The following is a 16,500-nucleotide window of genomic DNA, read 5'->3' as shown; positions in this document are numbered from 1 at the left end:
TTCACAGCATCTATATGTTGTTATGGTCATTCTGAAATGCCTGAGCAAAGTCTGTCTTCAAAGTATTTCTGTATAATTGTTACACGACTGCGTTCCCAAAGAGCAGCAACCACCTCCGAAAGCATTGACATCATTTATTGTGTTTCGTCTGCTCGCTCTGAGGTGCAAGTAATTTATATCATATATGAAAATTATTATATTCAGTGGCTTCTCCTAAATTCTTAGTGATATTTAGTGCCACAGTTTACCAGGAAGTGACGATTTTGTTCTCTTTGACTCGTTGGATGGAAACGGTGCTATATTCGCATATGTTTTATGTGATATTCCAGTTTTGCACACAAGTTTAATTCAAATCTTTGGATGGAAACATAGCTACTCACAACTCTCTCAAGCCTCATTCACTCTGCCAGCGTCTCACAGCGACCATTTTCATACCACGGGCGCTAAACATTCTTGCAAACTGTCTAAACTTAATTCTAAATGCAGACACTCATATGAGGAGCTTTAAACAGCAGATTAGTCATTTAGAGAACACATTTTATTTTTGAACATGAAAAATTTACCGAGGTCCGGACCTCGGTGACCTTATAGCTGGCTACGGGCCAGGGCCTGTCGCAATAATCAATATATCGACTTGTGACCTCAATCATTTTTGGTGACGCAATATATTGCCCATTATATTTACATAAAAATTAATGTCACCATGATTTTTGCATTCCACTTGTGCCTGTCTCTATTGCAACTTCTCGTAGTTGTAGTCGAAGTTGGTGCTAGTTCAAATTTAAAAAATGCTTCATCTGCAGATATGGCCTTGTTTAGGGATCTGTGCCTTTGTGCATACGGACATCTGACTGCTAAGTAGGGATTGTGTTTTTCAGCAATACAGTGTACCCTTAATTTACAGAGAAAAGAAGGTCTGTAGTTGGAAAAATCTCCATGCAAGTTATTTGTGAATTTTCTTTTTTTCTACTTGTTACTTTGCACTTTTTGGTAGAAAATGTTTATTTACTATTTATTCAAGTTTTTTAAGGTATCTAATATTTTGAAACTTAATTTCCAAGATCTAAATATTCTTAAGAATTAAAAGTTTGTTGTCATTTGAAAGTGTGTTGGCCTTCTTGCATTATTATGCTTTTATATTATGATTATATATTCAGTGGCATAAAATGGTCTTAAAATGACAATATTATTGTTTATCACAATTATTTCTGGGGCAATATATCGCACAACAAAAAGTTGTTATCGTGACAGGCCTACTTGGCATCAAAAAGTTTGAAAACCCTCGACATAAAACACAACCTTCCCAATCATCTCAAGTCACCTTATACACAAAGCTGTCTGAACAATTCATAATATAAGCGCAATTTCATGGCATAAAAGCATTATTTCAATCAGAGTGCTAACAGGAGCAGATTGCAGCCTGGACAGGTACGGACAAGTCCTGACAGAGGGAAGAGGGAAGCTCATTAAACACTTCCTCTTATCACTGGCTGATCTGTAACGTGTGGAACACACTGGATATTCATTAGCTCTCCCTCCTCTTATCCTGTCGGGTTTAATTGCTAATGATCCTTTCTGTGTGCGTATGCAGGTGCCTGCCGTGATGCCTGACAAATTGAATCTACGCTTACAAAAAGGAGACTTCTGTAAAGGAGTGTGTACAAATTCCGAGGTCGGTCCTTTATTCCGGTGGTGGCTGCTTACAGTATCTCATTCCTGTTCCTGTTGGTTGCAAACTACAGATGAGGATATGATTAATAGCTATGGCTAAAACACTGAGCATCTGTGACCTGTGCTGTTGCTGAGGGGAATCGTTGTCTGAAGTTGTGCTGGAGTCGAGACTTGTGGGTGGAGTCAAAATGGCCCTTCTGTGGCCATAATGCAAGAACTCTAACCCATGTCTATCCATCAATGCCTGTTCATCCACAAACGTCCAAGCCATTTGTGTCTGTAGCTTTGAAATGTGCTTCAAATAAAGATAAATCATCTGCCAGTATTGACAGATGCATGCCATTTTCATGAATCTAATGTATTGCAATCAGCAAATGATGACGAATGTTACCATGGGAAAATCTGATTGATTACCTCGTTGTGTGGTAAATACCACCTCTGTTGGACTGTTCTTTTTCAACACCTGTGATGGCAAACCTTGTTGAAATTATTCTGAACAAATCTAAAAATAATTTTGTATGAGTAAGGCTTAATGCACATCTGAGAAGAAATTTCTGTTTGGAGAACTTTTGTGAGGTGCAAGGAGGCCAATTTGAGCCAAATTCTGAGCTTTCCCTGCTAAAAAACAACAACAGCAACAGCTTAAACCAGCATAAGATAGTTTATTGTCCTAAATATAAAATAAAATAAAATAAAATAAAATGTGCAGACAGCAAAACTTTCAGGTCCTGAATTACATTAGTCATGTACTTTATAAAATATATGGCAGCTATCTGAACCTACTGTTCCACTCAAATGCATTTTTTAAACTGCATATTCACCTTAAATGCATGCTTTTACCGACCAGTCTTGTCCTTTGAAGAGTACACAGAAGCAGCAATACTGACTGTCCTCATCTGGAGTGCTACCAAAATTAATCTATGTGATGTTCCAACAAGTTATGAGTCATCATTTCAGTCCTCCGTCTCCACAGAGCCAGTAGTCTAATAATAGATGCTCAAACTTTATGTTTGAAGATTTGCATTCTTAGCTGCCAGCTACTGTATGCCAAAAAGGTCAGTTATCATAGGCAATATCAATGAATACAGATATGGCCCATTCAAAGCTCTGAATAAATGAGTCCAACAAGCCACACTACACGCATATCCTGAGTTTTGAATCACTCTCACGCAGCCTTAAGGTACCACAGTAACAAATCACATCATGGAGTGCCTCTAGATCTTTCTGACTGAAGACTTGTGAACTGTTTCCCTGTGAAAACAGTTCTATTCTCTGAGGGAATGAACGAGGGACACAGTAACAGGCTGCTTATTTTACATATGGAAAATAAATAAGCCACCATTGCTCATTGTATGGAAACTGGGAAAGTGCACAATAATGATTCTCTATTTAAATTCAACTGTGAAATCTCCCCAAAACAATACATATATATTAAACATCAAATATGGTTTGATTGGCTGTGATTGTGTTAGGTTGTACATCAAATTTCTTACACCAAATTTCTATTTTACTTTTATACTCAATTTATTTTTAAATATAATAGTATTATCACACTGATTATATTGTTTATCATTTTATTTGTTTTATTAAAATACAAAATAAATAATTTCAGTAATACTACTATCATTATTTTTTTATAGATATATTTAAAGAGTCACACTATTTGCAGTGTGAGTACCAAACCAAATCTCCAGGTGCTCTCATGAGAACCAGACCAAAAGACGTATGTGCATCCCTGATTATAACTCATGATAACACATCATAACCCTAGGTTAATTGTTTGAATTAATTGTTTATTGGTTGTGGTATAATGAAAATGAGTGGTGAATGAATGTGTGTATTTTCAGTATGCAAAGGGCGTGCTAAAAATGACACAAAGCTAAGCCTAATCAAACAGACAAACAATTTCCTGCCTAACAAAAAAATGTCTGTCAATTCTGAGGCTGTAAGAGTCTGACGGTTAAATATAGTGTCCTGATTAATGTTGCATTTTCAGAAATCCTTCAATCTAGCAGGTGGCCAAACATTTTAGGAGACAGTTGCTGATGACTTTATTACAAGGTGACAGAGGTTGTGAGGCAGCAACGGAAAAGCCTTTGGAAAGAAAAAAACACGCTGTCATAAAGCCACTGTGAGGGAAAGGACAAAAACACGTCCGGTTGTTATTTGTTCCACATCAGCTAGAACTGGCTTTGCTTCAATTAAGGTCAACCATTGAATTGTGCTTCATAAAAGCCACCTGTATTCTTGGAGAGCAATCACAATCTAGCACTCTATTTTTGGATTGCCCCCATCTGTGCTTGAAGCACCTATAAAATAGGCAATTTTACAGGTGGAATTGTGGATCAGTCAGCTGTGTCTGAGGGATAACCAATCTGGGCATGTGAAGATGCCTGGAGCTTGACAGCCTGGTGGACTGAAGGACAACACAGCTCATGTCATTTGCTCAAGAGTGAGAAAAGCAAAGAGAAAAAGAGAAATCACAGGAAAGCAGTGGCCTTCCCTTTCAATTTACACTATTACTTTTACAATTTGTCCTAGCATATCTCGTAACACTGAAGATTTTTATGACAAATTGCAAAAGTAATCATGCAAATTGTGATGAGCTGCTGGTTTCTTTTGGCTTCTCTCTCTCTCTCTCTCTCAAAACATTTTCAACAATTGCTGAAATATGTTGCTGATGTGCTCGAGGAGAGAGGTGACATGCTGTTATCCACAGAGACATCCGACCTCTAATTGCTTTCAAAAGCCATTTCCTATGATATTTGGCCACAGCAGAAGTTCATTTGCATCCTATGAAGAAGGTGCCTTGTTTTTTCTAAGTGCACTTGCCAAACGGGTCACGCTTTCTCACGCTAATTATCCTATGAGTCATCGGTACCTGTGCATCACAGCCCCATAAAAAGGTAAAAATAGACAGAGAACAAGATGGAGAACTGTACTAATTAACACAGCTCACCCTGTTTGCTGATTTTCCTCAAATGTAGGGAAGACACATTAAACATTTTTTAAGGCTATAATCGTGCTTGTTGAGGAATGTTTTTGGATGTATTGTGATTCCATGGTTCAGAGAGCACATTGTCAAAGTATTATAACCTAATTTACTTTTAAAATAGATCTTATTAGTTAGGGTAAGTCTGACAGTGAATAGAGGGATTTAACAAATTGTCCTGTTCCAGAGTCCTTCCCCCAGGAAACTAGGAGGATAGGTTTAAATATTCAAAATGTTACCAACCAAGAACCACTACAAAATATAATACAAATAATACACTACCATTCAAAAAGGGTCAGTGGTATTTTTTTTTTATATAAATTCATATTTTTATTCAACATAGATGCATTAAATTGACCAAAAGTGACAGTGCTTCAGTACAAAAGTGTTCAGTGCAAGAGTTTGGATTGTTACAAAAACATTTCTATTTCAAATAAATGCTGTTTTCAACATTGATAATAATAAGAAATTACTTGAGCACCAAATCAGCATTTTAAAATGATTTCTGAAGAATCATGTGACAATGAAGGCTGGAGTAATGGCTGCTGAAACTTCAGCTTGGACATTAAAATAATAAAATGCATTTTGAATACATTAAAACAGAAAACAATTATTTTGTATAACTGTAATAATAGTTTTATTTGTTTGGCTTTCAAATGGTAGTGTATAATATAAGCAAAATTAATAGAACAATGTCTTACCTGTTTTAACTTTTTCAAGTCTTCATCCAACTCAAGATTGTCCAAAATAACAGCCACAAAAAGACTCAGAAGGATCTAAAAGACAAGAACATACTGAATTTAGCTTTCATTACAATTTGCCAATACACCCTTATATGCATTAGAGTACTGTTTGGACAAAACAAATAAGACATTTGAAGATATTTAAGACAATTCATTTATTAGTCACACATCTTCACTGAATATCTGAAGGTCCCAGCAGTTTAAACACTGTGATGTGGCCTCTATATTCTCTGTCATACATTGTTAGTAGGTGTACTGTGCTCATGGGGTGATGTTGACAGATAATCTGTTATGCAAACATGAGTTCTGTCCAAGATGTAGCTATGATCCAACAATAAAAATAATGTTTGATGAAAGAATATGCTGTGGTGGCCATGTCAGAGCCAAAGGAAAACAAACATGTTTCACAATAAACACAGCAAACAGTACAAGAGGTAGATTCATGCTCAGGACAACAACAAAAATGTAGTAAATCAATCACAGCTGACTGTGTCTTAGATGTCATCAGTGCTTTGATATTTAATGACATACTAGTCCTTATATATGAGGTGTCTAAAGCTGTCCTCAAATGCATTAGGAATTGCGTCTTTTCTCTTCATCATATTTTCTTTTTCTTTTTTTGGTGACAGGAAATGAATAAATGATTCAGCCGTGTCTTGATTACATGCTCGGTCTGTTCTGTCATTAGTGTGCGCTCTCATTCAAATGTCAAATTTAAATGGCTGGTCCTCACTCACTCAAACTTGTCAAAAGTCAAACAAAAGGGGAAAAAAATCATTACGACCATAGTGCAATTACATCCAGAGTACATTTTGTTCTCAACAGAGGATATTTCCATGAAATAGGTAACATAAATCTATAGCTAACGACTATAGATTTATTTCATTATCTTTGCACTATGCTTAAGCGCATTGCACTGTAGAGCATTGGTAAATCAACAACAAGACACCAATGGCTAAATCTTTGCTTGTAATAACTGTAATGGGGAGTGACAGGGGCCATGATGTGGCTGTGAAATGCCCCAAAGACATGTTTTTTAAGGATAAAAATATGGGTGAAGGGAGTGTTTGATGTCAGGTGTGACAACTGGAAAATACATGTGCAATAGAATGTTTCCAGCGGCAATTTACTGCTATATTTCCTAAGCAAGTGTTGTTTCCTTAGACATCAGCTAGAGTGCTGCATCTCTTCAAACCACACAAAACTGCCCATTAGAGGTTGGAATACTGCTCTCACTAACATTCAACCTGCTACAGAATCTCTGAATATGTTCTCTTGATGGCTAGGTAAGCCAGAAGATCAAGAAAAGCAAGGGAGGATGAAGGATGATTCATTTTCTAACAGTTTGGTTAGCTCTCAGTGGCACAAACGCAAGCTGTCTTCATTTTAGATGTATTTGCTTTGCTGCTCTGTCCCTAAAATTGGGAACACATAGAGCATGTGCAACACATTGAACTGGGGTCCTTTATGGGATACCATAATGAAAATTAATGTGAAAAGTGATGAGGTGGATCAGGCTTCAGACAAGTCACACCACACACTGCCAGCTCTGTTGTAAGTGTAAATCCTACGTAAATCCTATGACCACATGCTCCCATAGTTTTAACCTGCACCAAAGGAGCCAGAGCAACAACTGTGAGTTGATATGTCATGTGTAATTTTTTTTTTGAAGTTCAGTATCCAGAACTACATTTTGAAACCCAGATTTTCAGTACACTGAAAACCCACTGGTTAACCACTAATTTATATGATTGGATAGCATCACCAAAATACTGTATGATGTATTTTTGTAGGTTAAATACCAGAAACAAGTTAGCATTTGGCACTTTATAACTTCCGGTTCCATTGTCCTGAAGTCAATGGGTTTTTTGAATGGGTTTTTGGTTTAAAACCTGAAATAAGGTTTGTGGTTAACACAAGCTCAAATTATTTTCATGTTTTATTCTATAACATAAAATACATCAGTAATAACCCCTTGTGATTTTTTTTAAAGCTTTACTTGTTTTGAAAAAGGCGTTTGCTAACAAGTGGTTAAAAGGGACTACAGAGGTTGTCAAGGACCTTAAACATCATCACGCTGAACAGGAAAATGAGTCTAATCACTAGTCCACTTTCACAGCCTCATTGTGTTTATAATCACACCCTTGAAAACTATTATAATTTTGTCTGAAGCCTAATGGTGGTGACATTGAAGTCATGCGACTGTGGTGAAGTTTGTTTATAAGCCTATGTTTAGATTTTTACTTCTCGTGATTGCATTTAGGTTTTAAAATATGTGTTAAAGTTGTGTTGTGTTAAATTGTGAAGACTATGATGATGAACAAAATGTGTAACAATTATAAACTTTTGTTTGTCACGGAGCTTATTTTTTGCAGTACTGCAAAAGTCGGATTGGGTTTTCGTCAAAGGAGCCAGAGTGATGCTAACTTCCGAGTTGCCTACAAAAATATGTCATCATTGCAGCACTTTATAGAAGCCCTTTTGTTTGATCTTACAGAAAAAGCACAAATAAATTATATTTACCAGTGTGGCAAACAGGTGGTAGAGAATGAAGTATATGGCCACCACTGGAGCCCACATCTGTCCCACTGCCACCAGAGTTTGGTCCATGACATCCACCCATCCCTCCTGCGTAAGAATCTGGAACATGGACATAAATGCCTGCAGGAAAGAAAAAGAGAAATGATCAGTCTGTATTTTTTATCAGTCCTTAATAACCTTGTCAGATCTAGTGCCTCATCTGGATATTTTGAAAGGCTTATGCAATTTGAATAACATGAGGGTGAAAAAACAATTTCTGATTGAGCTAAAACTTTAATAGTTAATAGGCATAATATATGTACGCTTTCATGAATTTGATAGATGACTTCCAAGAGTCATGATTTAATTGTCCTGACTCCTGATTTGACCTTTCCAGTCATCAAAACAAAATGGAAATTTGAAAACTAACAAAGCAGAGTAACAATTTTATGTTTATCTTTTTTCCTAAATATATTCTCATGTATACACAAGGATTTTTGACTGACATTGCTGCGATAAAAATAAGACAAGGCAGAGCACAACATTCGCTGAAATGAATGCAAATAAAAAAAGGAAAAAGAAAAAACAGTGTGCCCCAGGTCTCAGCATCATACGGAGATATGAGACCACATTTTCATGGCCTTTTTTCCATGGAAGTCAAATGGAGGTCTAAAGCCAGCTGGTCCCAAGCCTGGTCACAGTCGCACTGTCTCTGAGTGACTGCAGATGAAGATAATTTGATATTTTGCAACAGGTCTATTGACAAGGGAGCTGGGTAAACATCATTATCTTCAATAGTTATCATGCCACCCGCCTTGGAAATGAGCGGCATCTGTTTATGTGAGCCCCTCCAAATCCCAGCACGCATTGGGATCAGTGGAGTCCCACTAATAACGGAGGATAAAAAGACACCACTAATGAGAACTCCTCTCATGAGCACATAGTATCAAAAAAACTTGGAACTTACATCTACTGACAAATTAAGTATTATAACAGATTTAGAGATATTTTGGTCCACACTGGTTTCTGAATTCTTCTCTAGATTTAAGCAGTGTTTTTCTGACGTGATAATTGTTAGTATATTAGTATTTCAGCTATTCAAATAAAAACGATCAAGATACCAAAATCTGCAATCATAAGACTCAAGAACTTTATTTGCTCCTCCAAGAACGAATTATTTTAACTTTTCATCTTTTGATCTACAACTACTTTCTGTGTCTCCAGAAAGAGGGAGATTTACCCGTGGAAATGTGGTGAAACGATCCAAGTCCTCCACAAAGCAGAACATCTGCAGACTGATGGCAGACATCACTATGAGCAGACTGGCAGTGAACACCACTAGACTGCCGAGTTTCTTCCCTGGACCGAAAATCTTATACACAAAGTCTTCCAGTGCCGGAGAGATCTTTATTAGACGGACCACTCGCAAAACCTGCAGGTAACAAGGAAGAACATTTATATTTTCTTAATTAAAAACAAACTTAATATTTGCTTAAGCCACATCTTGGAATTATAAATCAACTTATCAAAGCATCAACAAATCAATAAATACACAGAAGCATCTCATTACACGGGTTTGGCATAAATATTAATATGAAAACTATTACAAGAAGAAGGCCTATGGAGCATATTGGTGTTTGTTTTATTGATTTTTAATGAGCAAACACTGATATCAGGTTCTTCACCGGAATAACTTGGCTACAAATTGCATTGTTGCTCAAGCAGTTACTAAATTACTCTAGGTGACAACAAATTTGAGCAATGATGCATCTAGGTTGAGTTTTGATCAAGAGCAGAGAATAGATATTGATCCATTTGCTTCTAGCCGAATGTGACCTGAGAATCCTCCTGCTGTCGTTACTTTTAAACCTAGAATAATCATCCAGCAATCCTCAGGAGAAGGTCTTTCTGCACAACAAACACATAAACAAATGTGCTTCTTTTGGGTTTTGTTGCTTCAGAGATCTAAAACTACAGTGCTCATCTAATGGTGCTGACCATTAGTTATAATATTGATAGATTTTTTTCAACTCTATTTCAATTAAATTCTAATCACAGAGTTTACTTAGCTCAGCTGAAAAAGCATGGTACTAGTAAGACCACCGTTATGGGTTTGATTCACAGGGAACACACATGCTGATAAATATGTGTAAATATGATGTATACCTTAAATACACTAAAAGTTATTTTAGTTGAAAGCATATGGCAAATACATCTATATAAATGAAAATTCTCCCTAGGAAGACGATGAACTTTACTTGGGGACACTTTGTGTAATGTACAAGAGAATTCTTACTGCGTAGTTTGAGAACCAATGGAAATAGAGTACTAATTAGTCTCTCCAGAAACATAAATGTAAGAACTATTGAATATGGCAAACTGGAAAGCAAAGGCTTAGTTTGACCTTTACAGTCAAACAAAAAATTATTACAGAATATTCAACAATGCAAAGAAGTGATTATGTTCAAAAGGTTTTAGAATATGAGTTTGAAGCCAGACATTGCTATTTGCGACAATGACTAATTTCACAAATGATGGAAAAATATAGAATGCTATTTACAAATCAAATTTAATATGGTGACTGCTCATGGTGAATCATGTGTCATTTTCATGGCAGTAATGAGCCCAGACATGAGGGGAGGATATGAATATTCACGAATGGAGCTCCGCCCCTCCTGCCGAGAGAAAACTGGAGGGAGAGCGCAGGTTGTGTCCTTAATGAGGCTTGTCAACGTGAGCGGGCTTCATCCATTGCCATTCCCTGCAGCTGCCTGGAGATGTATAAAAAAAACAGCTCCGCCATGGCCACCAGTATGCGTTATAACCCTGCATTAGTGCATGATTAGCATCTCAGAATCTAGCAGGTGCTGCACTCATGCACAGACCCTTTTACAAATGCTGTGCCTGCACGTGTCATGGCCTCAGTAAAAATAAATAAATAAACTTTTCTGTGCATGATTTGCCAAAACGCTACTATCAGAGTCAATAATGTCTGAAAAATAATCTGAGAAGTATTGAATGATGGCAGGCGGTATTTTGCTTTTTGTTTAAATTCAGCATGGTAACGTGTTGGCAGTGTGGATGAGAAATAAAATCAAATAACCTCAAACTAAGTTTCTACTTAGAGGTTTTATTGGTCTCACATCACAAGCTTCCAACACTACACTGTAGGTTGATTTAGGCATTATTCAGGAACATGTTTAAAGGTAGTAGTACAATAAACTTCAGTAATGACTATGTTCTAGATTATCTTTGGATCAGTAACTGTCTCTAACCTGGAAGTAGGTGAACTGCGAGTGGTAGAGATCAGGGTAGATGTGCAGGGTGGTGCCCACTACAAGCAAAGACTCAAACTTGTGTAGAGAGGAACTGATGTAGCCAGTGAAGCCCAAACACCAGATTTTCAGCAGAGCTTCCAAATCAAACAGCACAGTGAAGGCGACCTGAAAATGACAGAAAGAGACAATGAGAGGCAGGAAGTATGATAATGGAGAGCTGTTCCTTGTGTGCCCATTTCTTAGTAATTGCTTTTTAAGTATCTAGAGCCTTTGGTTTTTGCAAAGGGAACACGTATGTGAATACATGCACATTCAAACAAAGAGGGTTGAAGAACCATTTCCATCCATAATAACTCTGCTTTTCTTGTGTAAGATACAGCATATAGGAAGGGCGTAATTGGAAACAAATGCAATCTTAGTGAGATGCATTAAGGCACAGGAATGTCAACAGACGATTGAAAACAAAACTAGTATTTCCCCAGTTTTCCCCCATATGGTCTGATCTAAATAAAGAGCAGCATGGGTTAATGATGAGATGGATCGACCTGTGAATATGTGGGGTGCCTCTTCCTCCTTATCTCTGTCTTTCAGATTGGAGTGGGCGGGTGGCCACACTCCTCTATGTCTTTGTTCCCACTGTGCCACCTGCATACTGATTGCAGAGGCAGTGCGTGGCAAACAGGACACATATACACACACATACACACATACCAACCCAGCACTCGCTAAAATGGAGTGTTGCCCACAAGCTGTTTTCGCCCACGTTGTCACTCAGTTGATTTAATCTCAGGATTTTTAAGGCGACAGAAAGTGATGAGGATATGCATATATGAGCTTTCAGCAAAATCTGCTGATGCATTTGAGTGCAATAACAATATAAGGGTTCTTTTGCCCATCTCATAACTCAAGATAACAGTGCAAAATTGTGTATTTTAAAACTAATAAACATTTCCAAGACAAAGAAAGTGCATAAAACCCATCCCAGACAAGTTTATCAAGTAGCATCTTGACACTGAATATCTGTAAAAGATGTGAAGACTTTCATAGTGGAATTCAAATTATGCAGCACTCGTAGCACCTAACATGTGTAGCAAATTAGCTCAAAGGGGGAAATATTAATAATTACTCATAACGTGTAATAATTAATTATTAATATTTATATCAGCATTAGGATTAACTGTAGCAGAATTAATTTTACAGTTGACAGTCGGTTCGACTTATCTTTTATCAATTCAAAGAAAGATTATTCTCCTGGCCAAGAAGGATAGCTTTCTCACTGTTAATACTAAACTATGGTGGCCGAGAGAGCTCAATGAGCTGCAAATGAAAAAAACACATGCAAATAGAAAAAACACCAGCAAATTAAGACACAACACAACCAAATATAGAAATGCGCTGCAAATACAGAAACACACTGCGAAGACTCACAACACAAACAAATACAGAAACGCGTTGCAAATACGCACAACACAACCAAATACAAAAACGCGCTGCAAATACAGAAACGTGCTGCAAATTCACACAACACAACCAAATACTGAAACATGCTGCAAATGCAGAAATATGCTGCAAATACTCACAACACAACCAAATACAGAAACGCGCTGCAAATACAGAAACGCTCTGCAAAGACCCACAACACAATTAAATATGCACAGAAAACATTGGAAATGTATAAGGGAACCGCAACAAGTGACAAACCTGGCTGGGACATGCTTATCAGTGTCTACTCTGAAAGGTGCGATTTTTATTTGTTTTAACATCCTGATCATATGATTCCTTCGCTTTTTTCGATATTATTAACCTAAATAAGCTGACGAAATACACAATTACTGTAACTGTGAAACATTATGTAAGCTGGCTAACTTACTTTTACAACTTCCCTTATGAAAATTAATGGTTTTACTATTAAAAACTCAAAAAAACATGGTTACTATAGTTAAATCATGGTAATCACAAATTACACTAAGCATAGTTTAATTATGGTATTTGTGTAGTTACAAAAAAATGGTAATGGTAAAATGGGAAACACCAAAAACATCATTACTACACTTTTACTATAATAAAACCATGGTTAATTTTCGTAAGGGTTGTTGGGGTCCCCTTGAAACATTTCCATTGTGGTCTGTGCTACATGCAACGCTTTTCTGTATTTGGTCATGTTGTGAGTCTTTGCAGCGCATTTCTGTATTTGGTTGTGTTGTATTTGCAGCGTGTGTGTTGTCAAACTCATGAAGATGTTTTCTTAATTTGCTGGTGCTTTTTCTATTTGCATGTGTTTTCTTAAGTGTTGAGGTCTCTCGGCCACTGTACTAAACAGCACAAGAGCCTGTAACGAAATCAAACATTTAAGTGACCTTAATTTGTGAGCAGCGAACACAGAGACAATCAAGAGTGTATATGAAAACGTTTAATAAATGGTATAACACAGCTAAACTAAACATATACTGTATGTAGGATTAAAAAAAGGTAAAAGTGAGTTAGAGAGAAAGAGAGAGAGAGAGAGAGAGAGACAGAATGGCAAACTTTTGTTAGTTACAAGCGCTATATATATATGCTTCATTCATTCATTCATTCAATTCATTCATTCATTCCTTTACACAACCCTAAGAGCCAACAAAGAACCGAAACCACCTTTCAAAAAAGGGTTAAACCACTTGTTTTAGTGTCTCATAAGTGGCTCTTGCGCCGTGGTGTCCAGCACATGGTGCATTGTGGGCATACATTAACATGACCCACTTTTGGCACTGTGGCACCACAAGCCTTGGTGCAGTAAGGTAATCAGGGACATACCATAGAATGTTGTCCATCACACGCAGCATGGGTTTCACGTTTTGTAACGAGCAGTAGCAAGTTGAGCAGCTGTGATATGGTGGTTGGAGGGGTCAGAGAGGTGGTGAAGAATTGTCTTTATTGAGGAGTCAGAGGCTTGCATGTCAGCAACGTCATTCGTGGAGGTTTGTGGAGCCACCATAAGTGGCTGTGAGGTAGGTACTGTGGTGGGTCGAGTTTGTTTGCTGCGGGTTGTGGCTGTCACCTTTAAGACCCTGATATACTCAAAACAAAGTTCCTTTTCGTTCTTTGTTTAGGGGTAAAACTGTTAGCGAACATCCCGACACCGCCCACTCTGATGAAAGCAACGTTTACATGAATATGTAAATATGTGCTGCGTGCTTTGCTCTCAGTAACAAAATAAACAACAAAAATGGAGAAAACAGCAAGAATTATTTAAATAAAAATCTGATCATAGCAACATGGGTATGTTTGCACAAGCTTTGCAAATTAGCATTCCGGTGAAATCTTGTCATGTGTATTTACATGGCACTTCATTCAATATATTGCTTAAAAGCAATCAGCAGTATTAAACATGAAAAACAGTGTCAGTGTCTCATTTCATCAGAAGCACAACATAGTTTGCTACTATAAAGCGGCTCTCCACTGCGTTCATGTTTTACCCACAGACATCTCACCTCCAAGGACTCGACAGAAGAAATGAACCCAGAGAAGAGTTCGGCGTGAAAGAAGGCAGAGCCTCAGCGCTCACCTCCTATGACGTAATCGTCACGGACCAATGGTAGTACGAAGGTGTTTTGCAGCTGGAACGAACTTTTCCGGAAAGTTCGCTTTGACAAGCCATTTCAAACTCCCAAAATGAACACAAAACAAACTTTGTTTTGGCCGGATTTTGTTCAAAATGACATCACATCAGTTCGTTCTTCGATTTCGCTTGAAGTATATCGAGGCCTTAAGAGTGGTTGGGTGGGTTGGTGGAGACCATAGCTCTGCTTTGCCTGCTTTGGCAAGGGCATCCATTTGGTCATTGAGGTCCTTGTCCGGACCCGGTTGCTTTGAGTGTCCTTTCAACTTCTTCCAGTAGACAATTATATCATGTTTACTTCTGATGTCATCGCATGCCTGGAACAGGTGTTGGTGTTTAACTGGTTTGTTGTTTGCGGTCTTGAAGCCATTTAGTTTCCAGCCTGGAAGGTTGCATGTGAAGCTAAGTTTGGCATAGTTGAAGTTTGTGCAAATAAACAGGTCTCTGATGTTATGGGCCGATGCTATTTGCAGGGTTATGAGAATAGCTGCTATCTCAGCATATTGTGATGACTGGGGACCCAACTTGAAGTGTTGTGGTGGGCAAGGTTGGTTATTTAGCCAGAGAGCATCTGCACCTGCCTTTAGGATGCCCTCGTGGTTGTAAGAACATCCATCGATGTAGGCTGTGGGCATGCCTTGGCACATATTCTCTTCAAAGTACCTGTGGCAGGTAGGTGGCTGTAGTTGGGGCCTTTCTGTTTTGATGATCACAGTCAGCGTGCCATCGGAGCAGCTTAGGCTGGCTGCCAGGCCGTTACCCAGTGCCGACTTGTGGTTTTGGACATGTCATGCTTCCACATTGCGCCCCTGGAGGGCCATTAGCCATGTAGCTATGCAGGTGTTTGTGACCATGCCGTCGTGGATGCTTTGGCTGTTGAGAAATGTGACAGGCTGCTGGCAGGTCTCTGTGATCACTTTTTGTGCTACGATGTAGTTAGAGAATCTCTGGATAGCTCATACAGTACAGATCAGGGCTTTCTCACAGTCTGATTATTTGCACTCTGGTGGAAGAAGTGTCTTGCTGGCATACACAACCACCCTTTTGTCCTGGTCATGCCGTTGGTATGGACGGTCCTTTTTCAGAAGGGCAGTGAGAGGGCGTGCAATGTCCGAGTAGTTCTCAATAAATGAAGATCAGGCGGCGGCTACATAAACCACGCAAGCCCTGCCATCTAAGAGATTCCTCCATGAGACTGAGCACTAACTCGCCCTCTCATTTTTCCCACAGAAAGCATGGACGAAATCCTCCAGCGGCTCACCGAGGTTAGCATCCGCCAGCAACAAATCGTTGAGCACCTCGCCACCCGTCAAGGAGAGACGGAGCAGGAACTCGCGGCCCTGAGTGCCGCCGCCGCTCAACGCATTCCGCTGCCGGACCCCCAAGTGCAAGCCGCGAAGCTGCTAGCCAAGCTGACCCCTCATGATGACATAGAAGCCTTCTTACAAATGTTCGAAGCGACGGCCACCTTGGAAGGGTGGCATCAGGATGACTGGGCACGGGTGCTGGCTCCCCTGCTGATGGGCGAAGCGCAGCGTGCATACTTCACTCTTCCCGCCGCCTCCGCCGATCAATATAAGGAGGTCAAGAAGGAAATCCTAGCCCGCCTGGGGTTATCCCCTATCTGTGCCGCCCAGCACTTCCACGAGTGGGAGTATAAGCCCCGTCTGCCGGCCCGTGCCCAGGCCGCCGAACTCA

At 38.8% G+C, this 16,500-nt stretch overlaps 1 protein-coding gene across 1 annotated transcript in view; it reads right to left on the bottom strand.

Annotated features, from left to right (window-relative positions):
- nalcn (sodium leak channel, non-selective) overlaps positions 1-16,500 on the bottom strand; it is a 99,304-nt gene that overhangs the window by 47,764 nt on the left and 35,040 nt on the right. Inside the window, 4 exon segments of the mRNA XM_016563487.1 lie at positions 5,365-5,439; positions 7,930-8,067; positions 9,167-9,358; positions 11,202-11,369. Of these exon segments, the coding sequence (XP_016418973.1) occupies positions 5,365-5,439; positions 7,930-8,067; positions 9,167-9,358; positions 11,202-11,369 (573 nt within the window).

This window comes from Sinocyclocheilus rhinocerous, unplaced genomic scaffold (genome assembly GCF_001515625.1).
Source record: "Sinocyclocheilus rhinocerous isolate Xijiao unplaced genomic scaffold, SAMN03320098_v1.1 scaffold410, whole genome shotgun sequence".
NCBI classification, from domain to species: Eukaryota; Metazoa; Chordata; class Actinopteri; order Cypriniformes; family Cyprinidae; genus Sinocyclocheilus; species Sinocyclocheilus rhinocerous.
The sequence above is the reverse complement of the archived record's forward strand: the minus strand, read 5'-3'. Positions and strand labels throughout refer to the sequence as shown.